Source organism: Saccopteryx bilineata, chromosome 5, assembly GCF_036850765.1.
Source record: "Saccopteryx bilineata isolate mSacBil1 chromosome 5, mSacBil1_pri_phased_curated, whole genome shotgun sequence".
Lineage (NCBI taxonomy): Eukaryota > Metazoa > Chordata > Mammalia > Chiroptera > Emballonuridae > Saccopteryx > Saccopteryx bilineata.
The window spans coordinates 111177193-111203466 of NC_089494.1; the positions used below are offsets into that span (position 1 = coordinate 111177193).

The 26274-nt window shown below is 34.9% G+C and overlaps 1 protein-coding gene across 4 annotated transcripts in view; it reads left to right on the top strand.

Moving 5' to 3' along the window:
- DPP10 (dipeptidyl peptidase like 10) overlaps positions 1-26274 on the top strand; it is a 713505-nt gene that overhangs the window by 670982 nt on the left and 16249 nt on the right. For 3 of the 4 annotated variants that reach the window (XM_066280442.1, XM_066280443.1, XM_066280445.1), the window contains exons 16-20: positions 574-695; positions 2668-2715; positions 8870-8968; positions 9076-9145; positions 25645-25839. In XM_066280442.1, coding sequence (XP_066136539.1) covers positions 574-695; positions 2668-2715; positions 8870-8968; positions 9076-9145; positions 25645-25839 — 534 coding nt within the window. The remainder of the gene's footprint in view (positions 1-573; positions 696-2667; positions 2716-8869; positions 8969-9075; positions 9146-25644; positions 25840-26274) is intronic. The other variant, XM_066280446.1, reaches the window with a different exon arrangement.

Here is a 26274-nt window from a genome sequence, read left to right on the forward strand (position 1 = left end):
CCATCCCCAGAGCCCGGGCCATCTTTGCTCCAATGGAGCCTTGGCTACGGGTGGGGAAGAGAGAGACAGAGAGGAAGCAAATGGGCGCTTCTCCTATGTGCCCTGGCCGAGAATCGAACCTGGGTCCCCCGCACACCAGGCCGATGCTCTACCGCTGAGCCAACCGGCCAGGGCCGAGATTTTTAAATTAACATTTCATGATGATGACTATGCTAGTCTCTGTAGGCAATTTCTTTTAAGACTTTAAAGCAAAATATCTATACCGAAAATGCAATTAACAATACATTTTATTGAATTCTTTGGAAATCATTGTCTTATTTGTAAACATATTTATATATACATACATATTACATGTATAGAGGTATAGAAAATTATAATTTTATTATTGAGAAGAAAAATATGTATGTCTTTAGAGAAGGAATGGAAACTGACTTTGCATTTGTATGATTAGTCATAGTTTACAGGAACCTCAATATGAGTAATGCTGTAGCTCCTCTATTAATGTTAACATGTTAGTTTAGATGTAAAGGACCTGGAATGGTAGTATTTGTAACTTTATTTTTCTTTCCCCAGTGCTTCTACTGAAGGATTATTGAATCGTCAATGCATTTCATGTGATTTTATGAAAGAACAATGTTCATACTTTGGAGCCAGTTTTAGTCCCATGAACCAACATTTCTTATTACTCTGTAAAGGTAATAGATAATTTATGATAAAGTTTATTTTATTGTTTTTTATCTGATCAGCAACTATGACTATCATTAGTAACTATTACTCTCTAGCTATATGATTTAAGATTCTTAATTTATACTTTTTTATTGATTTGAGAGAGAGAGAAAGGTTAATTTATTGTTCCACTTAGTTGTGCATTCATTGGTTGCTTCTTGTATATGCCTGATGGAAGACCAAGCCTGAAACCTTGGTGTATCAGGGCAACACTCTAACCAACTGAACTACCACCTGGGGCTATATATATTTTTTAAGTTATGAATTTACTGACATACAAATTATATTTATATACTTTATTTAGAGTTAGTACACACGATCAATAAGAGCTGTTTGAACTTGGACCTTTTAGAAAAGTGAATTAATATATTTAAATGAGCAAAGTCATACTACAATAATAAACTAATTTAGCTATCTTTAGGAAAATAGTAGTCATTAAAATAATAGCTTGATTGTTAAAAGATTTAGGATATACAGAAATTTAAGTTCCTGGGTCTAGTCCTCTTCAATTCTGACAAATTACACTCCAAATCCTCTTACCTCTAAATGGTATAGTCTTCTATTGGAATATGGTATCTCTAGGTTATATTGATAGAAATTACTGTCCCCTTAATAGGATATTGTATTTCCCAGAAATTAAATAGGAGACATGTCCTCTTATAATGTGACAAAGTGAGTCCTACTGCTTCAGCTGGTAACCTAAGCTGTCCTGTTTTAAGACAACATGAAGTGCCCTGGCTGGGTAGCTCAGTTGGTTGGGGCGTCCTTTGGAAGCACAGAGGTGGCCAGTTCATCCGAGTCAGGACATGTGCAAGGGCTGATCACTGTTCCTGTCTCTCTCTCCCTCTCTCCCTTTCTTTCTCCCTCTCTCTCTCAAATCAATGCAATAAGCATTTAAAAAAAAAAAAAAGACATCATGAGACTGAAATAACACTTACCCATTTAAATTATTTTCACACTTGACATATGAAATGAAGTAATCAAAAGAGAAAAGTACTTGTTTGATGAAATCAGGTGAATTTTCTATGGATACAGTTGAATTAACTAGTATATTTGAAATAGTGATTCCAGTTAACTTTATTTTTTTTGTATTTTTCTGAAATGAGAAGCAGGGAGGAAGAGAGACAGACTCTCACATGTGCCTGACTGGGATCCACCTGGCATGCCCACTAGGGGGCGTTGCTCTGTCCAGCTAGAGCCATTCTAGCACCTGAGGCGGAGGACATGGAGCCATCCTCAGTGCCCAGGTCAACTTTGCTCCAGTGGAGCCTTGGGTATGGAAGAAGAAGAGAGAAATAAAGAGGAAGGAGAGGGGGAAGGGTAGAGAAGCAGATGGGCACTTTTCCTGTGTGCCCTGGCTGGGAATCGAACCCAGGACTTCTATACGCCAGTCCAGTGCTCTAGCACTGAGCCAACCAGGCAGGGCCAGTTAACGTATTTTTTAAGTTAATATATAATTAGCTTAATTTTTTATTTATCTTGTGGAAGAAATAATTCTACTATGTCTGTATTTTTTTCTTGGCTGAGTGGTGAATAAAATTTAATCTTGCATGAGCAGATGAGGGAAGGGTGACAGAGTCATGAATCAGCTTTTTTAATATCTGTGATTATTCTACAAAAGACTAGAGAAAGAGAGAGTAAGGTGTATAATATTAACTAAAACCACAGGTATATAGAACTCTAGGGCATTTTGGAGTACGGGGATCTTAACATTAATATATGCAAATAGGTTCTTTCCCCTTATGTTCTTACTTTGCTGAATAAAATAGTAATAGAAAGGAATGAAATCCCGTGATCTGGTTTCTGTGTCATTATGTTTTAACTATGAAATACCAGTACTTCATTTTGTAAAAAATAAAAAAGAATGCTGTCATGTAGCCTTTTTAGTAATTATTACTTAGATGCCTTTAAAATCTTTATACATATATTTTTAAAATCCAGGTCCAGGGGTCCCAATGGTCAGCCTACATAGCACAGACAACCCAGCAAGTAAGTACATGAGCACAGCATGCAAAATAGTCATGGATGGTTTTGGTCTTAGGTATTATATAACTTACTCTGAGTGTCATACTCTTTACAGTCTTCTTCAAACGAGTCCCAACACAGGGAAAGCTGTGTAGGCACCATCAATTTGACCTTGTGATGTAAGAGAAACAATAAAGCAAGTGGGTTGAGCCATGTTACAGCTAGAGTCGGATCTTAGATACCTGAAACAGGATACCTACTACGCCTGTATTCAGTGAACAGTGATTGATTAAGCTCCTTTTTATCTACTAGCCCCTTGGTGCTCTGGGCTCATTCTTTCCTGGGCCTCATATAAATTATTCCTCTAGAGCAACGTATTTTGTGCACTTCTGGGAAAATTATAAAAACATTATTTTATATATTTTTAACCTGTTTGTTCCAGATATTCAGGGCTTTCTAGTTTTATATATTCATGTATTATTTTATACATTTATTCAACTGTCCATCATCTACTGAGTGAGCACTTACTTTGTCAGGCACTAGGACAGAGGCTGGATGCACATTGCTGGTAAGATATGGTTGCCTGACCAGCAGTAGCACAGAGGATAGAACATCAGACTGGGATGAGGAGGGCCCAGGTTCGAAACTCCAAGTCACTGGCTTGAACGCAGGCTCATCCAGCTTGATCTCAGGCTCACCAGCGTGAGCATGGGGTTGCTGGCTTGAGCATGGGATCACAGACATGACCCATGGTTCCTAGCTTGAGCCAAGGCTGCTGGCTTGAACAAGGAGTCACTAGCTCTGCTGTATCCCCCACCTCAACCCCAGACAAGGCACATATAAGAAAGCAATCACTGAACAAGTAAGGTGCCAGAACAAAAAATTGATGCTTTTCATCTATCTTCTTTTCTGTTTGTCTGTCCCTCTCTGTCAGTGTTCTCTCTCTGTGTGTCACACACACACACACACACACACACACACACAAAGATATGGTTAATATGTGTAAGAACTTAGAGTGCTTAAGTAATAAATGGTTGAGCTAATCTTAAAAATGAAGACCATCATTGCTTCCTGCCACACTTTCTCTTACTTTGGTTTCTATTTCTTTTCCTTCTTGCAATTTTAAAAATTAGGCTTATACTTATTAACATATTTAATCTTCAGGACACCTCCTGAGATAGTAAATTTTATTACCCTATTTTAAAGATGAGGAAACTGAGTCAGAGAGGTTAAATAACTTGGCTAGAGTCATGCAATAGTTGACGGAGCCAGGAATCTAGTGAGAGAGTCTGACTCCAGACTAGGGTTTGTAATCACCTCTGCATTATGGCACCTGTATAAATCTTTCAGAGGTTATTGTAAGCAAATTAAATCTATTCAATATTAACACTAACAGAAAAAAAATGATAACAGAGAATATTTGACAAAATAAAACGTAGGTTGAATTTTATATATAGAAAAAGCAGTATATAAAATGAGTTCATGCCATACCTTATGTGGTATCAGAGATGAGATATACTTGCAATATAAGATGCAATCAATAAAAGACAACTACTTGTGCACATCTTATATTTTGCAAAAATGATTATTTAAAAATGTGTTTAAAAGGTTTTAATTAATTTTATTCTACTGTTATAAGACAATGTAATTTTCTAAACTTGCTGCAAATCATGAAACATTTTTATCTAAGAAATTTTTCTGATTTTCCCATGCATAAGCCAATTCTAATCATCATAGTGTCAATAAAAAATAAAAAGGAGGTGTGAACAGTGTCAGGTGCCTACATTTCCTTTCAAAAGACAATTATTACGATGAACTGTACATTCAGTTGCAACTAAATCTTTGGGCTAATATATCTTCTGGTTAATCTTTGTTACACTACTGAGGTAGCAATAATTCATGAAGTAGAATAGGGCATGAAAAGAAAATTGAAGAAAGAAAAATGAAATTATTTAATATGGAAAATCTTAAACTTACTAGTTACCAAATGAATGCAAAGTAAAATACCACTGTGTAATTTATTCTAACAAATGAATAACATTGAAAATCTGCATTGCTAATGAGTATATAATGAGAATCTGTTAACTTCCTAGTAGAAATATAAATTATAGCAAATATTTTGAAAAAGTCATAAGCTGTAAAGCTTTTATATCTATTTATTCAGTATTTTTCCTTTTAATGGTTTATGCTGAGGAAATATTTTTAGAGGAAATTATAAAAGGGCTTTTGATGACAGTGAAAAAGCATACTATAAATAACAAAAGAAGGGAATTTGTAAATAATCTTTAAAGGAATAAAAATTAGTGTGCTGTATATCTTCCATTTGTCTTTCCAGAACCACTCTTAACTCTATTTTTCTTTCCCCGATCTCTGCCCCAGAAGTATCATGTATGGATGATTAGATTCTGTTGTCACTTGGCTGCCTATTGGATTCAGCTTAAGTGAATCCTGTAGGTGACTAAAGAAAGAACAAAGTGATTTTGGAGTAGCTATTCCTCCAGCCTTGTCCCTGTGGAGTCACCAGGTTACTACAAATATTGACCAGAGGTCCCTTTGGAACTTTCACACAAACATCTCCAAATAACTGCTCTCTCCCTTGACCTGCTGTCTGTCATACAGGCCCTGGGTTATTGCACTGTTTTTTGTGATAGCCTGCCTATTGTCCATATATTTGTAAATAGTCCTTTATTAACATTTGTTAAATTATTCTAATAAAATTGCCATTAGTTTCCCACTAAGATAAAAAATAAAAATATGCTGGAGGGGGCATTGGGAAGCTGGGTGCGAAAGATGAAGGGCTGAAGATGTCCCAGCTGGTAGTCATGGAATAGTCACAGGGATGTACAGCATAGACAGTATAGTCAATGATATTGTAATTGTTATGTTCTAGAATTACTGGGGGAATCCCTTCATAAATTATATAAAAGTCTAACCACTATGCTATACATCTGAAATAATATAAAATAATATTGAATGTCACCTGTAATTGAAAAATTAAAACTAAAAAGTACACAGAATTTAAGAATTTGCATTTTAAATTTTATAATTGAATGCTGGCATAGCTTTCTTTAAAATATGCTGTTATTTAAATAATCTGAAATTTCTATAAGTTAATGTATATTTTTAATTGGAGTTAGAAATAGAAGGCATGGAAAATATTTAATGAAATAGTGGCCAAATCCAAATTTAATGAAAAATTTAAAATTGTTCAGAAAACCTCAAGCAGCTAAGTCCCAAAGGAAAAATAGTGATAAAAAACACCCTTAATTCATTAAAAATAGAAACACATTACATCCACACATTGCATGCATAGCAACAAAGCCACAGCTGACTGTGGACTTCTCATCAGAAGAAAGCAAACTGAAAATAGAGCAAAATGTTTAAAATGTAGATGAAAAATAAACAAAAACCTTCAAACTAGAATAATAAAAGTGAAGCTGATATAAAGGATCAAGAAGCTGGGAATGTTTTGCTTCAGACTTGTACTTCTAAATAACTGATAAAAAATAAAGCTAAGGCTTATATGCAATAACTTGTATACCTGGGGGACATATGCCATGGGAAATGAAGGAGTCACAGAAGGATACAAACAGCATGTTTAAACAAGAATTGAGAAAAATGTTAAAATATTTTGAGCCAAATGAGAATGAAAACATAACTAATCCAAATTTGAAGATACCTAACATTGTGATTAAAAATAAATTTATGGCTCTAAATTGTTACTTGATAAGCAAGGAAACCTTTAAAATCACTCATCCCAGCTTCCTTCCACCTTAAGAAAGTAGAAAAAGGAAGAGCAAATTAATACAAAGTAAGTGGAGGGAAGGAAATAATACAAATAAGAATGGAAATAAATTAAATAGAAAAAATAAACATTAGAGAAAAATCTATAAAAAAACAAAAGACTTTTCTTTGGAAATATCAATAAATTTTTAGATAGATTCATAACATAAAATGTACAAGTGTCATTACCATTTTTTATTAATGAGATAGATGATTCTACAGACATTAGAATGATAGTAACAGAACATTATAAGCAATTTTATGGCAGTAAATTGGACATCTTATATGAAACAGACAAATTTCTTAAAACACATATGTTGTTAAACATTCAAACAGGAAGAAATACAATAATTAATATCCTGTTACCTACTAAAAACTTTAATTCACAGTTAACATTCTTCCCACAAAGAAAACTCCCATTTTAATTAGCCTCATTGTTACAATCTGTGCAATATCTAATACATTAATACTAAGCTTACATAAACTCTTACAAGATATAATGACAACATTAACCAGACTCCAAATCTACCATAGATAATACAAGGACAAATAAATCCATTTTTTCATGAATATAGATACAAAACTTCTTAACAACAAGTAAAATCCAGCAATTTATTAAAGGATAACATATTGCTATTATATGGGTTTTGCCTGAGGAATTCACAATAGCTAGGACATTCAACAATCAATCAATGTCATTCACTTCAATGTGCTGTAAACCCAAAGAATTTGGAAGAAAGCATTTGACTAATTTGAAAAATAATTATAAGGAGAATTAATAATTTAGAAAAGAAAAGAACAGATATTCCTTAACATGATAATGGTATCTACAAAAACATTACAAATGACATTACACTTAATGTCTAAAGGCTCAGTGTTTTTCACCTAAGATTGAGAAAAAGTGAAGAATATCTGCTCTCACTAACTGTATGCAACATTGTATTAGAGGACTTAGCCAGTGAAGTGAAGAAGGAAAAAATATGCAAGTAAAATAACTGTCTTTATTTAAAGAAAATATACTTGTAAATTAAAAGAAAACAAATATACAAAAAAATATGAAATTCATACCCAATTACAAAACTATTAGTTATAATGAGTGCATCGATCATAGCTAAAAGTATAGGTCAATATACAAAATCAACTATTTTATAAACCATGATGCAATGCAAAGTTAAAAGGTAGTTCAAAATACTGTTTAAAATAACAAATTATATGATAATCAATAATAAATTTAACAACAAAAAAATGTAAGCCCCCTAAAATGAAAGCATGCATTGAGAGAAGTTAAAGACTTAAATGGGTATTTATACAAACACATTCATATTAATTGTCCACTGGTCAATTGGCTCAGTGGACTAGAAGCCTCACTGTTTTTATTTTATTCTATTTTTAAACAGAACTCTTCTTTATTGATTTTAGTGAATAGAGAAAGTGAAGGGGAAAGAGAATGAAGCATCAATATGTTGCTCCACTCATCCATGCATTCATTGCTTCATTCTTCTATGTGCCCTGACAGGGGTCTAATCCTCAGCTTTGGTGTATTGGGGCAACTCTCTAAAATACTAAGCTACCCAGTCCGCTGGAAGGCTCACTATTTTTAATATGTAAAATTTTCCCAATAAATCTATGGACTTAATATATCAATCAAATATGCAGCAAGTTCCTCTTTTTTGTTTTATTTTTCATATTCTCTGTTGCTGTATTGTCAGATTCATTAATTTTTTTCTGCAATATCTAATATGCTATTAATCCCAACCAGTACTTTTTCATCTTCAATCTCATGGTCTTCAGATTTATCAGATTTAGCACCTTTTTGTTTTTCTTTGTTTTCTAAATGTTTTTAGAAATTTAGCTTGTGTCTTTTTAAATTTTGTTCATATTTCTCCTTCACATCCTCATGCTTTTTTTTCTATCTTATTGAACACATGAAATATGATTATAATCTCTGTTTTAATGTAACTGTCTACTGATTATATCATTTGTGTCATTTCTGGGTTTATTAAGTTTTGAACTCATCATGTGTGATATTTGTTTGATTTTTTGCATGCTTGGTAATTTTGTATAGTAATCCTAGCTTTGTAAATTTTATCTCATTGGGTGCTTGATAATTCTGTATCTTTTAAATATTCACAAGCAGAGTAATGACATGATTAGATTTGCATTTTGAAAATGTAAATGCTAATCCCAAGTATAGGGGCAAATAGAGAAAATGTCACTGGAATTCAGCTAGAATACTGCTGTAGTAAGCCAGGGTAGAAAGGACGAGCATTTAACCACTGCTCAGCACAGCGCCTGCCAAATGTGACAGCTGGACCATTATTTGTTGTGTTACACTGATTCTTGATCAGCACATAGCAAGCATTTAGTAATTTACACTATCATTTTTGATTTGTAGAATATTTTATACTGGAGAGCAATTCTATGCTGAAGGAAGCTATCCTGAAGAAGAAGATAATAAAGTCAGAAATTAAAATGCTTCATATTGATGACTATGGTAAAGTTTTGTGCATGCTGTGTTAGTTAAGAACAACTTTCTTTGCATCTTATAGTTTTACATGTAAATGACTCTACATCTTTAATATTTTGCTCTTTCTTTAAAAGAACTTCCTTTACAGTTGTCCTTTCCCAAAGACTTTACGGACCGAAACAAGTATGCTCTTCTGTTAATAATGTAAGTATTTTATTTGTTTTTGGAAAAAAAAGGAATCAAAAGATTTTATAATTTTCCTTATGCCTCACAGGACAGCATTCTGATAAAACAAGAACAACAGAAGTGTAGTTAACTGGGGCAGCTCTTGGTTGTATGAGTTCCTCAAGGACATGACCATTAATAACATGGAGAATGTGTAATTTTTTTTATTTCTTATAACCCAAATTGAACTTAATTTACTAATGGGTATAGTGAAATAAATAATTTGGTTTATGTCTGCTTAGCAATTGCTCAAGCCCTAAACTCTTTTTTCTTTTTTCATGGTATTGATTGGTCTGTAATTTTCTTTCTTGGGGTTATATTTGTCATATCAATATTATGCTAGTTTTGGACCTGGTCAATTGGCTCAGTGGATAGTGTCGGCCTGGCATATGGATGTCTCGAGTTTGATTCCTGGTCAGGGCACACAAGTGACCATCTGCTTCTCTAACCCTCCCTCTTTCCCTTCTCTCCCTCTTCTCCTCCCGCAGCCAGTGGCTCAGACAACATCCAGGTGCTGAGGATAGCACAGTTAGTAGGAGTGTCAGCCTCAGGCACTAAAAATAGCTTGGTTGTTTGGAGCATTGGCCCTATCAGATGGGGGTTACAAGGTGAATCCTAGTCAGGGTGCATGCAGGAGTCTGTCTCACTATCTCCCTTCCTCTCACTTAAAATAAAATTTTAAAAAAAGTTATGTTCATTTCATGAAAACAATATTTTTTGTGGTAAGAATACTTTATTTTCCCAGTTGTTTTTTTTTATTTTATTTTTTTAATAGGGTGACATCAATAAATCAGGATACATATATTCAAAGATAACATGTCCAGGTTATCTTGTTGTTCAATTATGTTGCATACCCATCACCCAAAGCCAGATTGTCTGTCACCTTCTATCTAGTTTTCTTTGTGCCCCTCCCCCTCCCCCCTTTCCCTCTCCCTCTCCCCCCTCCCCCCGTAACCACCACACTCTTATCAATGTCTCTTAGTGTCACTTTTCTGTCCCACCTACATATGGAATAATGCAGTTCCTGGTTTTTTCTGATTTACTTATTTCACTTCGTATAATGTTATCAAGATCTCACCATTTTGCTGTAAATGATCCAATGTCATCATTTCTTATGGCTGAGTAGTATTCCATAGTGTATATGTGCCACATCTTCTTTATCCAGTCATCTATTGATGGGCTTTTGGTTGTTTCCATGTCCTGGCCACTGTGAACAATGCTGCAATGAACATGGGGCTACATGTGTCTTTACGTATCAATGTTTCTGAGTTTTGGGGGTATATACCCAGTAGAGGGATTGCTGGGTCATAAGGTAGTTCTATTTTCAGTTTTTTGAGGAACCACCATACTTTCTTCCATAATGGTTGTACTACTTTACATTCCCACCAACAGTAGATGAGGGTTCCTTTTTCTCCACAGCCTCTCCAACATTTGCTATTACCTGTCTTGTTAATAATAGCTAATCTAACAGGTGTGAGGTGGTATCTCATTGCAGTTTTGATTTGCATTTCTCTAATAACTAAAGAAGATGAGCATCTTTTCATATATCTGTTGGCCATTTGTATTTCTTCCTGGGAGAAGTGTCTGTTCATGTCCTCTTCCCATTTTTTTTATTGGATTGTTTGTTTGTTGTTGAGTTTTATGAGTTCTTTGTATATTTTGGTAAGAATACTTAATATGAGATCTACCTGTTAAATTTTTGTATTCACAGCATAGTATCAATAAATATAGCACAGTATTTCACAGCAGATCTCTAGAACATGTAGGGTTTACATCACTGACACTTTCTGCCAACACTTTCTAGTGATGAATAGCAACTCCCATTTTCCCTCCCTCAGCCCCTGGCAACCACCCCGTCTACTCCGCTTCTATGAATTTGACTACTCTAGGTACCACCTAGGGTACATGAGGGCTATTGTTTCCCTTCTGTGACTGGTTCATTTCACTTAGCACAACTGCTTTAATGTATACCCATATTGCAGCATACAAGCCCTTTGCTCTTCAGCAGTTATCAATGTAATATTGGGAATCATTTATTTTCATTACTGAAACATGTTACACTTATGTCACTCCTGCTAGTTTCCTTTCCTGGGTTCATGGCCAGCAGAAGCAGCTCCCAAGCTTAGCAAACTTGACTCTAGGTATTTTTAACATGGAATTAACTTTAGAATTAAATTAACCCATACTTTCTCTGACACTGTGTTGTGATTATATAGTATTGGGCACAGAGGCCCCTAACAAAGAATGGTTAACTAACTTGATATTGATATAGCACTGCATTCCTGACAGTTAGTACGCTATTTTCCTTCTTAAGAACCCAGCCAGCATATTGCTATGATGGTCTAGCATTATGTCTATCAGAAGTTCAGTAGGAATGGTGAAAATGAAAAATAACATCACTGTTATGACTAAAAGATAGCACTCGGTCTGTGGAGTCAGACCACCTTGCCTCCAGTTCCAGTTTTGTCATTTGCTAGCTGTATGTCCTGGAGCAAGTTACTTAACCTCCTGGAAGGCTGGGTTTCTCCAAATGTAAACAAACATTGCAATACAACCTGTGTCCTAAAGGCAGCTTTTAGATTAAATGAAATACATCAGATGAAATGCCTAGTACCCATGATTATTATAATTAATGTGATTATAATATATTCTTTTATATAGATAGTATTGATTATATTTAATAGAAATAGAGGCAATTTGACACTTCATTTTAATAAACCAAATAATACAGAAAATGCAATACTTAATATTTTTTCTTAGCCCAGTGTTTATTCCTACCTATAATGCTTTGACCTCACATTGTTTCTCATGCTCAGATCAATCTCCATTATCCCTAACAGCAAGAAGGTCCCTAAAGTTCTTGCAGTCTCTTTGGGGAAGTTCTAGTGTCCTCTTTTTTAATCATAACTTCTTTTATCTGTCACCTGTCTTCAATTCTTATTTGAACTACATGTGTGATATATTGAGTAAAATATTTAAGGCATAAAAATGAGACAAAAAAGGGAAAAAGTAATTTCAATCACCTCTTCTGCTTCAGTCATATCTGCCCCTGGAAAAAGAGGTCATTCTTTTTACTCACTAGAAAATATGGTTTCTCCGGGAAAGGACCCTTCCCTAGGCGTGCCTGCGTGAAGGGTGACTCACTTATGCAGGCGGGCCTAGAGCACGTGTTCCCAGTTTCACTTCCACTGGCTCCAGGGCAGCACCAGGGCCTGGGAGGTGAAGGAGACAAGAGTGACAGAGCCTCTGCAGCCTGGACTCAGAGGAACCAGCTGCTTGTCCTGGCATCCTTTGTGCTTTTGTGTGAGTGATTTTCAGTTCATAAGAGACTCAATTTCTCGTATACAGGGATAACCAGGGTTTTTATAGGCACAATGGCAGAGCACAGGTACTAGCCTAGGAGTCAGGTAGGCCAGTGTCCATATCGTAGCTCAAAGATTTACCAATATATTGCATAATTCTTCTAAGATTCTCTCCTTTTCTAAATGAATGGGAGATAATAGCATGGCATGATTTAAATAAACATGTCAACCTAGAGTTTGGTAGAGCATAAAGACATCTACTTAGTATTTAACAAATTGTAGTCATAATCATAGTTATGTTAGTAGTGGTATTTTTAGTATTTAAAATTATCAGTGTATATGTGTAATAAAAAATTTAGTATTCATTAAGTTATTTAATAGGCATTTATTACTAAACCAGATAAAATAATTTTATCAGGTCTATAAAGTTACTTTTTTGGTTGATGAAGGGAAGAATGAAAGTGAGTATTATTCATTAGTTTCCATAAGCTTATTATACTAAATATTAATTTACATTATTAAAACACCTTGGTTTTCAAATGTAAATTTTCAGGTTAGCAGAATATGACTTACAAATCTAAACAGAAGACATTTTAAAATTTTAGTTTAAAAAATGACCTATTGTCTTAAGCTGTGTGATAATTCCTAAAATCTTTATGCTTGGAAAACTATTTGTCTGAAAGGCTTACGTGGAATGGGTTTTGTAACTGTTTTTTAGATTGCTTATAATTTAAAGGCCTTTTTTTTTTTAAGGTCAAGCTCTATTTTCAGTGTCTAGTGGATTTTCTACTGTACAAAGGAAGATAATGATAATTGATTTTTTCCCCCAAAATGGACAATTAGTGAGGAAAAATAAATAAAGTTACTGTTATTTAAATGAGGCTGAGAAATGATTCTTGTATCATTACTTTATTGTTTCTTCTGTGCAGTGTATCTAGTCCCCAAAAGAATGAGCCACAGATGTCATATACACAGGTGGGCTTATAGCCAGGAAATTCTATAAATACATGAGTTTGGAGACAGGCTGCAGCAAATTCCTGAGAAGCTGGAAGAAAGACTAACCTTGAAAGTGACCACTGGCAATTAGTGAACTCCTTTCTGCTAAATACTGAGTTTGAACCTCAGAAACAATTTTCCTCTGAATATCTCTTTGTTTCCATATTATCTGAAACCCAAACCTAATTTCATGATATTGAAAGAGCTAGTGAATCAATGGCAACAGGATATTTTACTGTAATGGAAAATCTCAGAAGTGTTGCTTCTAAAATTGTATCTCAGTAGCCTTGATTTGCAGTGGTTTCTATGAAATCATAACCCCCTTTTCCTTTTCTCCTTCTATTTTCTTTCTAGATGCCTAATTATCTTTCTTCGCTCTCCCTATTTAACATGATAGGGAGTCCTCAAGGAGCTGTATTCATCCTTATACATATATGTAAAATGGGTAGTCATCTGTATTAATTTCAGCATTTATCACTTTGAATTGGTATCATTTATATTAGTCTTATTTTCTACTTGTATATGTAATTTAATGTGACACACCTTTACCATGTTGCTTTTATGTGTAAGAAGCTGTACTAATGGCTGTCAAGAGAGAAAAAGATGACAAGAATCTTGAAATCTGTAGTGTTTTGATTTGTTAAGTATATTGCCCCAAGGCTTAAGCACACATAAAAAAACCCTGTGAAAACCTACCGACTAACCTATAATTTCCTTCATAGTGCAAGACTGAAGATTATGTGGAATAACCTACAGTTACAGATATTTATTTGATAAGTACATAAGTGAATAAAAATGAATAAATATATATGAATCTAAATGCTTAACCCCTCGTAGGAAGCAGTTTACACGAATGAACTGTTATTAAAGATGAAAGTTTGTTTGTTTCTTCAGTCTGCTGTATCCACTGTTGAGCTTGGAAGTTTCTTTCAGAGCCAAGAAATAATGATCTTTTTCCATTTATACTTCTTTATGTTCAACTTATCTATGCCACACTTGATAAAGGTGCAACATAGGGAGGTAGTGACTGTTCAACAAGTTAACTTATAGAATGTAGCGTACTCTATTTTGTCCTATGACTTTGATCCCTATTCTTAAATTCATCTCTTTGAAATTCAAATGAATTCATAGTTATCAATCAAGCCTTATCTTACCAAAGCTTTCCTTCATTCTCCTCATCAGTCCATCTGTATCCTATTACTATCTTATATCCATGCCTCCTTATACAACTATAGGGCCTTCTGTCCCAAGGCTCCTCATATATCTTAAACCATGTCCATCATATGGTCACTTTTCCACTTTACCTGAATATTTGTGAAGATATTTTTGTATGTTATTTAAAGAATTTTTTACTCCCACTAGATTTTGGACCAATGTTTCTGAAGGAAAATCTATAGCCTAGATATGAGTGTTTAGAAAACTAATTTATAGAATAGCTTATGAAATATTTCATATCTTAAAAAATAGATATGTTAAAATCTTTATTTTTTGTATTCCATATATTAAACAAACCTAAGTTCTTGGTATATTTTTGTAACAGCTAACTTTTGTGATTAGCCACAAATATGTGTTGAGTGAATAAACTTTTTTTTAAACTTTATTCATTTTAAAGAGGAGAGGCAGGGGAAGAGAGAGAAAGAGAGAAGAAGGGAGGAACAGGAAGCCTCAACTTCCATATATGCCTTGACCAGGCAAGCCTAGAGTTTTGAACTGGTGATCTCAGCATTCCAGGTTAATGCAGTGCTTTTTCCACTGTGCCACCACAGGTCAGGTAGTGTGTTGAATGAATAAATGGATGATGTCCAAAAGTCAGATTAACATGGTTGCTATTACTTTCTTAACTAGAGATCATTATCTATTTTTCTCTAGATATTTTCATCATTCAATCAGTGTTATGCTATCAGAGTCCTACAACTCAGCCATCTTGATGGAAGTCAGCTCTTTGCTCTTTGTTATCTTTTTTCTGTATAATTATTTTTTTCACACTTGTGCTGAGGGAAATTATATAGCTACTCATCTCCAACAGTCAAGAGAAACCAGTACATTTTACATACTCACACTGTACTTTTAATAAACAGTAGGAGTATTATTGAATGTTGTAAATAGCATTACGCTCATGAGATCATAGTGTCTTGCTTTGATCTTTGAACCAATGGGGTTGTCCAAGAGTTCACACTCTTTTTCTTCAAGCCCCATACCAAGCAGACATCATATATGAATAATTCAATTCTAATCTGCCACCCTGCTCTCTATCTATCTACCCTAGCCCTCCTCCCCCTTTTAGGTTATTGCTCTATTCTCTATTTTTTTAGTTTCTTTTCCATTCTTTTGCTAGGGTAAACTTTGTGAAATTCATGTCTGAGAATGTGGCTCTCCTAGCTAAAACCCTCTGATTTTATTTCCTCCAATGGTTAGAAATACACATTCCTTAGCACAGCATACAGAAGTCTTTGTCTGTTTCCTACTTCTCTCTTCCTCTTCATCTTTCTTCACCCAGTCTCTAAAGAGAAAGTCAGTGTTCCAAATATTTTTTTAAAAAACTTCTTCATTCTGGGAAATACTAGTTTCTCAATCATTTCTCTGGGTTTGTTATACAGTCTTTCAGTACCTTTAGTTTTCTTTTTCAATTGGAAAATTTTTATTAATGCTTTAAGATGTGTATACATGTAATCCTAGGTACACCTCTATTATTTTTTAGGGGGAGGATTAAAGAGTTCTGCTCTATTACCTGATACTGTTTGCGTACATAGCCATTTTCAGCAGCTGGAAGAAAAGGTCATCAACCCCCTTTCTCTTTCTATCTCCTCACCGACTCTGTTAGAAATGATTCTAAATGAAAATTGGCCAATGGCTGGGAATTGATGTAGTAGGATTCTGACAGCAGAGATGATCAGGAGATTAGTGCTTCCTCCCATTTTATAGCACAATTTCTGTCTGGGCAATATTTCTGTGGTCCCTTTTTATTGGTTCTTTTCTTCTATTTCCATGTGCTAAAATGTGTATCCAAGGTTAATTTTGTGTGGCTAATGCTAACAGTCCATTTCTGAGTTTTATAGCTGGCTCATTAATATCCATACTGTTCAATATTTCAATCCATGTTCTGGCAAGCTTTTCATTTTGGTTTCCTATGACATTATAAATAAGTTGATTTTAAAAACTGTATTCTGCTTTTTCTTCATTGATCTAATAATAGTTGTTATATAGCTTTTGTATCATTCTCAGGGGACAATCTCTGGCTTCTATTCAAGAGACACCAAAACAAACAAACAAAAAAAGACAAGGAAGAGTGCCTTTATGGAAGGAACTAACCTTGATATGATGAAGGATAGTTCATTTAAAGCAGAAAGAGGAAAGGGGGAGAAGTAAAAATAGGAGTAGGGGAAAGATGAAAATAAAAGACTCAGTTATATTAATGCAAAATACATTCCCAAATTCACAGATCCAAACTCTGAGCAAGAAAAAAAAAAACGTTAAATTTATTGTTTGAGCAACTTTTTAAATATAAAGAAAACTTATTGAAAAGAAAAATAATACCTCTAAAAGAAGGCCTAACTTCTCTCACAAATTCTATAAACTAGAGAAGTACTTTAGGATCGAATTATCTTGTTTTTATGGTGCTAGGATAAGTATATGGCTGTGGAAACAGCAGAAGAAAGAACTCACAAATACAGAGTCACATAAATTATGTTCAAGTGCACAAACACACATGACTATGTGTATAAAGAAATCAAGTACACAACCCAAAAACCAGAAATACATACACACATCTTTTCAGTCCAAATTAACTTAACCCCCCCACTGTGAAAAATAGAAAACATTTAATGCAATTGAAGTGTCCTTCATTTAGACTAAGCCAAATAAGAAACACTAGACTATTGTGATATAAAGGCTCAGGAATCATTAATGCAAAGTTGCTTGCGGATGGCCAAATTTGGGAGCTCAGCTTCTTTGAGAAGAATAGAAGATGGGAAGGTCAAGTTTCATAATGTTAACCAGAACTAGGTTAATGATATTTAACCCTGACCAAGGATTAAATGCTTTGCTAAGCAATATATATATATATATATATAATTTATATATATATAAAATTTATATATATAAAATTTCATTTAATTTTTGCTATAAAGTAGACAGTATTGTTATCATCCTAAACAGCAAAGATAAGCAAATTTAGACATAGGGAAGAGCAGTGACTTGTTTAAAGCCACTGGTCCTTGGCTTAACTTAGGTTTTATCAACCTATCACCTGGGCTCTGTTCACAATGACACTTCCATATATCTATAAAATTAAGGTCACTAACACTGGTAATGTTTTTAAAAGGTTTGACATGGACAAGATATATGAATGCATTTATATGAATACAAGTGATGGCGAGTAATACTATTTGAAGATTTAGTTGATAAACATAATTTTGATGGATGGGTCACGTAGGCCTCATCATAGTCACCAGTAGAAACACAGGCTTGGGAACTGAAAGATAAGGTCTGGGTAGAGGCATAAATAACCTTGACCATAACAAACACTTCCCTAGTTAGGACTCAGAAGAAAAGTAAATCAGCCAAAAACTATACTGTAAATAAACCATGGATCGGAAATTTACAGATGATATTTTAGTATTCCTAGTGGAAGAAGATGGGGCTATCAACAAGAATCAGTTCTCTGGCAGGAAGAATAGTGTTATTTCTCATGTGACAAGTAAATATATGAGAAAACTCATTCTGCCATTGTGTGTATATGACAATTCACTCATGAGAAGAAATGTTAGGGTAATAAAATGAGAAATAGAGAAGGAATTGGCCCAAGGAATCCTTAGTTAATGTGTATATCTGTATGTATATGTTGTTTGGAAGAGGACAAACTTAAGCTTTAGATGTACATGTGTTACAACTAAATCTCTTATCTATCTATAAATTTCAAATTAAAGCAAGACAAATATTGTTTAAGGCTACTACCATCCTATGTCAGACCCATGTTTTGTTTTGTAATGAAGTATGTCCTAAAGAACAAAATCGTAAGTGTTGACAATTGTTTTTCCTTAAGAATAGAATATGATGTGGCTCTTGGCAGCACGTCTTTTCCCTCTCCTGCCTCCCATTATGTTCTTCTCCCTTCCTTTCACACTGTCTTTGAGTTTATTTTAGCTAAAGTAAAATTGCAACACTTAGTTCCCAATGACTCTAGCTCTAATCTAGCACCTCATCAGGGGAAGTTGATCTATTCTAGGCCTAGAAGGGGCAAAGAACTGAGAAGACCATGAGCAATTCTATGTTCCTTTCACTCTTCAATGGACATAGATATGCAGCTCTCAGTATTGCAATTTTCTCTTTTATTCTTATTTTTTTTATATGTTAAGCTTTTCCTGTTTTGCAAAATATGCATATCATAAAATATACCATGTAAACCACGTTTTATGTATCCAGTTCAGTGGCATTAAATACATTCCCGTTGTTGCGCAATCACCACCACCATCTCCAGAATTTCATCTTCCCAAACAGAAAATATGTCTTCCTTAAGCAGTAACTCCACATCCCCTCCCCTATCCCCTGGCACCCATCATTCAGCTTTCTGTCTCTATGATTTGAACACTCTAGTTCCGTGATGGTGAACCTTTTTATAAAAACTGCCCACTTTTGCAGTGCTGGTCAACCTGGTCCCTACCGCCCACTAGTCGGCTATTCCAGCTTTCATGGTGGGCGGGTAGCAGAGCAACCAAATGCTGCTGCGATTGGCCCACCATGAAAGCTGGAACGCCCACTAATTGGCGGTAGGGACCACGTTGACCAGTACTGCAAAAGTGGGCGGTTTTTATAAAAAGGTTCTCATCACGGCTCTAGTTACTTCATGTAAATGGAATAATGTGGTATTTATTCTTCTGTGACAGACTTATTTCACTTAGCATAAGATCCTCAAGGTTCACCCATGACACAGTATAGCAGTTTTAAAAGTCTGCCATGTATGAAAAGTGCCATGCAATGGATCAGTCTTGGAAAGTGCTCTCATTGAGAATTTTTTCCATTTATTTTCACCAAAATTTTATTAGTTAGAAAAAGGGTTTTCTAAAATGCACTGTTCATAATCTTAACTATTTACAAGATAGTATTTACTTAGTAATAAGAACAATAAAAGAAGATAGCAATGCATCTAATTGCTCAAGGTAACTCAGCATATTGGTAACAAAGGACTAATACCTATTCTTCTGAAACTAAATTCAACCCTCTTCTCATGAAATTAAATAGCACCTGACCAAATATGTAGTCTGAACAAATCTCTCATAGTGAAGATGTCATAAAATATGGCTTGTTCTTTCATTTTAAAGATCTAATAGATAGTGTGTATTTTACTCATCTATCTTTCTGTTTTTTATTAAATTCTCACATCCTGAACTCTTCATCCATACAGACACATTCAGTATTGAAGGTACCAAAATAGATAAGGACTGTGTCCTTGAAGATTTTAACTTCTAAGAAAATTTAGTCTTAATTCGATTTTACTGCCTGTATTAAGAAATAGACAAATTTCATATCATTGTGACCTTTCCATGCTTAAAAAAGACAGAATTGTTCTTTTCCCTAAACTTTCAATAAAAATGCATGTCCCCATTCTCAACCTTGAAACATTCTCCATTCTATGGGTCCCCAGACAGATATTTCTGAAACAGAGAGAGTAAAGCAAAATAATGTAGGGAAAAGATTAGGGAAATCTCAGAGGAAAAACAGAAAGTAACCAGATGAATTGAAGCTTAGAAATTCTACAATACACGGCCAATATGCACACAAGCTGCTCTAGCCATTTATTACACGGTGGATGATCTGGGATATAATACATGCCTGGTAGTCATGCCTACCGTCAGATTTCTGGTTATCCTTAACCACACCTAGTAAGTACTGTTTTTCCATGTATAACACGCAACTTTTTCCAAAACTTTGGGGTCTAAAAACTGGGTGCGTCTTATACAGTGGTTGTAGAATTTTATACTTGCATTTCCCGCTTTTTTGTGCTTGTTTTTGTGCTCATTGTTGAAGACAGTAATTTGTCATCAGACACAGATGAGGACAAGCTAATGGATGGGAGTTTGGACAGTGATGAGGAGTTGTATGAATTTTATAAAGAATAAAACTTGAGTTCAATAACTTTATGTAATACTTTTTTTTTCAAATTTTGGGCCCCAAAATTAAGGTATATCTTATACATGGCAGCATCTTATACATGGAGCAATACGGTATTTTCTTCTCTTTATTTGTAGGGGAAAATGTATAATATCTTCTGTTCCATACTTTATGAAGAATTTCTACCTTGTTCTTGCAAGTGTCTGGGTTTTCCTTATAATTACAATATTAACATTATAATTCATATTCTTTTAAAACTTATCTTGAAATAGAAATGCCTGTGTAATGCACCAAAAATAGAAAGGACGGCAAACCCAATTAGACAGAGAAATGTGTTAAATCATTGGCTGTTAAAATAATGTATTAAGATTATTTTGCGCCATAACACTAAAACACCATGAAGACAAGAGTGTAGTTAAAAATGACAATTTAGAGGGGAAAAAAAGAGTAGAATTGTACTGGTAATGCAAGTACGATTAAAGGATTGCAGGCTTTCATTTTTAAAAATTGGCAACTGTTCCTCGATTATAAAAGTTAGAGAATATGCCTTATTTTAAACTATATTTTGAAATGATTTATTTGCTTGCTATAAAATGTCTGTGATTACTTACATTTTGTCTAAACTTATCTTAGTTGTGAATTTTAAAATAGCTGTGAACAAAGTAATAGATCATGCATAAATTAGAAAATTGTATCTTCCAGATTAACAAAATATTTACATTACATTAGAGATGTTGCCAGTTTTTTGAGTTGAAAATTTCTACTTTAATAATTAAAAGCACCATGGTGATTGCTTCAAAAGATCTGCTGATTAACTTTTTAATTTTATTTAGTTAGATATCATTGGTCCATCTAGAAAATGGAAGTCCCTCTGACATAATAGATTGTACCATATGGCACAATATCTTTATTCATTCATACTGCCCAGTTTAATGTCTGCACAACTGGCCAAAATTCTTTATGTAGTTCTTTGCTTTGACCTGTAAGGAAATATGCTTAATATAAGCAAAAATGGCTTCTAACAAAAGAGTACTAACCGTTGTTTGACGAATCTAACAATACTTTTATGTTGTCTACTATATTCCATAAAGTGTTTTCAAATACATTATGCCATTTAATGTTTGCAAAATTCTTTGAGGGAGACAAGTCAGAATTTTACTATCATTAAAGTTAAGAAAACTGAGTCTTAGAGTTTTAGTATCTTGCCAATATTCAGAGTGAAGTTGGGACTCAAATTGTCACATTTTTACTCAACTTAAATGCTGCAGTTAACCCTTGTATCTTGTCCTTTGTGAATTATGTTTTGCTTTCTAGTATTTTCAATAAATATCCAAGCTTCAAAATGCAGTGCCTCTATTTAAACTCAAGGCTTTTTAAGGTCTTTCCATTTTAAACTTCACCTGAGCCTGCTTTCCCTGAAATAGTTTCATTCAACAGACATTTGCTGTGTTCTCTATGTACCAGAAGTGTTAGGCCTGGTGTTCATGCTCTCTCTCAAATGGTGAACAAGTCATGCCAGTATCACCTAGAAACTGGAGGTGAGGGCAACACCAGTTTAAGACTTCCTTTTGAACTGAGCATGTGGGGATGTGGGGGAAGAATTCTGAATAATTTCATCAGGAACTAAGGCTGCCAAAACTAAAATAAATTAAAAAATTAAATTAAGAAAATGAGTTAAGATTGCAAATGTTATGGAAAGACAAAGATGATCTAGATGATTTTATGTTGTCTACTATATTCCATAAAGTGTTTTCAAATACATTATGCTATTTAATGTTTGCAAAATTCTTTGAGGGAGACAAGTCAGGATTTTACTATCATTAAAGTTAAGAAAACTGAGTCTTAGAGTTTAGGGTCTAGGGTCACCAGTGTGATTTAAGAGAGAATGAGGGGGTTGTGATTAAATAATTTCCATGGCCCAGTGTAAAGCCAGTAGCCACGGCCACCATCACAGCTGCCTGGCCCATGTAGGTTCACATTTGATTCGGATAGACGGTAACGAAACAACGGAGTCAAGAACTTTTGGGCCATTACCTTTAATCCTAGCTCACACCCAGTGGGCGAGTAAATACACACAGTGGGCAAACACTTCCCTTTCCATTCAGGGCTCCCAAAGCCACTGACTCATCCAAGTTTTCCTAGAATCAAAGGTTTCTATCTCACCAGCCTTATTCACCTTTTTCCCCCATCTCCTTTCTCTCTGCACAAACTCTGCACAAACTGGCTTCTCCTTCAGCACTCTACCATTTTGGCTGCCTCTCCTCTGCAATGCTGATAGCAGGATCTGAGCGAGTGAGAGCACCATCTGCTTCATTTTAGAGTATAGAAAATTAAAGCCTTTAAGCCAATATACAAATAAGAAAGTCTCTGATACAAAACCACTTATGCTGAGGCATAAATGGGATTCCTCATAAGAGTGCACCACCCCATATCATGCAACAGTCAAGGGTGTGGGGAAAAGCTTAGTTTTGAGAAGATCTTAGTATTAGAAGGATGTTGAAAAGATCTTAGTATTAAAATGGTGGCTAAGGCTTAGTCTTAAAACTAGTATTTAAACCTGACCAGGCGGTGGCGCAGTGGATAGAGTGTCGGACTGGGATGCAGAAGACCCAGGTTCGAGACCCTGAGGTTGCCAGCTTGAGCACGAGCTCATCTGGTTTGAGCAAAAAGCTCACCAGCTTGAGCCCAAGGTCGCTGGCTCCAGCAAGGGGTTACTGAGTCTGCTGAAGGCCCACGGTCAAGGTACGAATGAGAAAGCAATCAATGAACAATTAAGGTGTTGCAATGCTCAACAAAAAACTAATGATTGATGCTTCTCATCTCTCTGTTCCTGTCTGTCTGTCCCTGTCTATCCCTCTCTCTGACTCTCTCTGTCTCTGTAAAAAACACACACACACACACAAAAAAAAACTAAGCCTTAGACTATAAGGACCTTGCAAGCTTACAGCCTGTCCCCCATACCCAATGCGAGCAAACATGTATATCATATTCACAAACTTATTTGACTAACACCCAGTTTCTTTATGATGTCAGAACCATAATACCTGTAATAAGCTATGAAACAGCTAACTTCTTCCTCGGAAAGATTAAATAAATGTTGATAGTGTATAAGTAAGTAAGGTAATGATCTTAAGTGCCTGAACCACAGAAAGTATTTATATTAAAGTGCTTATTAGAGCTAACAAGGAAATATCACAGAGTATCTCAAACAACATAAATTTATTTTCTGGAGGTTAGAAATTCAAGATCAAGATGTCAGCTAGTTTGATTTCTTCTAAGGCCCCTCTCAGTAGTTTGCAGATTTGCCCTCTTGCTGCCTCTTCACTGAGACTTTCTTCTGCACATGCATGCCCTCAGGGTCTCTCTCTGTGTCCCCGTTTCCTCTTCTGATAAAGACACAAATCAGATTGGATTAGGGACCACCCAAATGACCTTATTTCAATTGAATATCCATGGTAACAGCCCTGTCTCAAAATACAATCACATTCAAAGGTACAGGACATTAGAGATTCAACACATGAATTTTAGAAGACAGAATTCAGCTTACACCAGCATTCCATAGATCAGGAGTCCCCAAACTACAGCCCGCAGGCCACATGCAGCCCCCTGAGGCCATTTATCCGCCCCCGCCGCACTTCCAGAAGGGGCACCTCTTTCCTTGGTGGTCAGTGAGAGGAGCATAGTTCCCATTGAAATACTGGTCAGTTTGTTGATTTAAATTTACTTGTTCTTTATTTGAAATATTGTATTTGTTCCTGTTTTGTTTTTCTACTTTAAAATAAGATATGTGCAGTGTGCATAGGGATTTGTTCATAGTTTTTTTTATAGTCTGGCTCTCCAAGTCTGAGGGACAGTGAACTGGCCCTCTGTGTAACAAGTTTGGGGACCCCTGCCGTAGATTTTAGTTGTCTGATGTTTTTCCCTACTTCCTCCTTCACTTAACTCACTGGTCCCAGACAACCCTTGTATCTACTCAGTTCCATTTAGTGCCCAGAAGTTATTTTCTTTAGCTAATTTCATAACCTAAGAACATGTTAATGAGGATTAGTTTGTATATGGGTGCTTCTAGGTAACATATTTGCATAAACAAGAAGGCAAGGGAGTCTTTATAGAGGTGTGAGTGGGGGTGAAGATTTCTGGTATGCAGTCCAACTAAAAATAGAGATTCTTTCAGAGAGTTAGATGTTTTGATGATTCTCAAAACTTTCCTGGGGACCACTCACTGTGTGCTCATACTATACTTGGATTTGGACCTGCTCATACTATACTTGGATTTGGACCTATATAACCTGTGTGGCTTATGAAAAAGTCTGCTTTTTGTTTACCTTTTTTGTATTTTGGAATATAAAATAATAAATAGCATTAGAATCTGACAGTTTAACATTTTATCACCTTTTTCCTCTAGAGAGAATGTCATGTTTCATAATTTGAGTGTCCATCGTTTAACTTTCAAATTTTTCAAACTGATGTGTCTCTGCTTTACTTTCCTGCTGTCAGTTTCACTGATAAAAAGTATATCCTCACTGTTTGCTTAAATTCTCCTCACTGAGAATTCCACCGCCACCACACCACACACAAAAATATAGAAATATTAATATAGATTTTCTTTTTAAGTCTGGCATTGTTTAGGATTGTACATTTCATGTTAAATTATCATTATAATTGCACTACTGATTCTCTCCATTAGACCTTGCATGTCATTTGCAAGACATTTCTGAAACAATGTCTGGAAAAAAATCTAATAAAGATGAGCTTGTATGTAAACTCAACAATCATTCTGCAGAAATGCTGCTGGAAAATGTGTGTATTATCCTCGTTTGTTTTTTTCCTTTTGAAAAATGAGGTAAATTAATCTCTCATACACAGCTTTAAATCTTGTTTTGTATTTTCATTTTGTTCCAAGAAATTTTCATTTAAATTTCACAAAGGGAGATATAATTTAAAATTTCAAGTTTCTCCTCAAGAATTAATAGTCTCTTAATAGCCATCATACATCTTTTTCATAATTTTTGTTAACCAATAAGGGTGAAAGCTACAACTTCTACCAGATTGTCCAATGTGTTGGTGTTGCAGGGATGAAGAACCAGGAAGCCAGCTGGTTACAGATAAGTTCTATATTGACTGGGATTCAGTGCTTGTCGACACAGATAGCATCATCATTGCACGATTTGATGGCAGAGGAAGTGGGTTCCAGGGCCTGAAAATTTTGCAGGAGATCCATCAAAGGTTAGGTTCAGTGGAAGTAAAGGACCAAATAGCAGCTGTGAAGTAAGTGGTTGCACGATTCTTATTGTTTTTCCTACAGGGACAGAAGCTAGATATATGATACATAAAATGACTGATGCTGACTCAGAGGTTTGTATTTTAGTGATTGGACAATTGTATAAATTAATCATATAGACTATTACATTTATTTTCAGATACTTTTCTCTCTTAGCATCATAATAAAAGAGTTATTGTACTTCCTCTGTGGGATTAGAATTCACTTTTGATTTATGAAAATGAAAGAGACCTTAATTGTACCACTACTTTACTTATTTAACATAATCCATAATGTATATTAGTTCTGTAGTTAATGAACAACTCCTGAGCTTTCAGTCACCTTTACTGTGCTGGCATGAAAGAGTGACTTGAGAAATCTAGTAGGATCCTTAAAACAGTACATAGACATTGATGAGAATATTGTTAAAATGTAGATGTTGA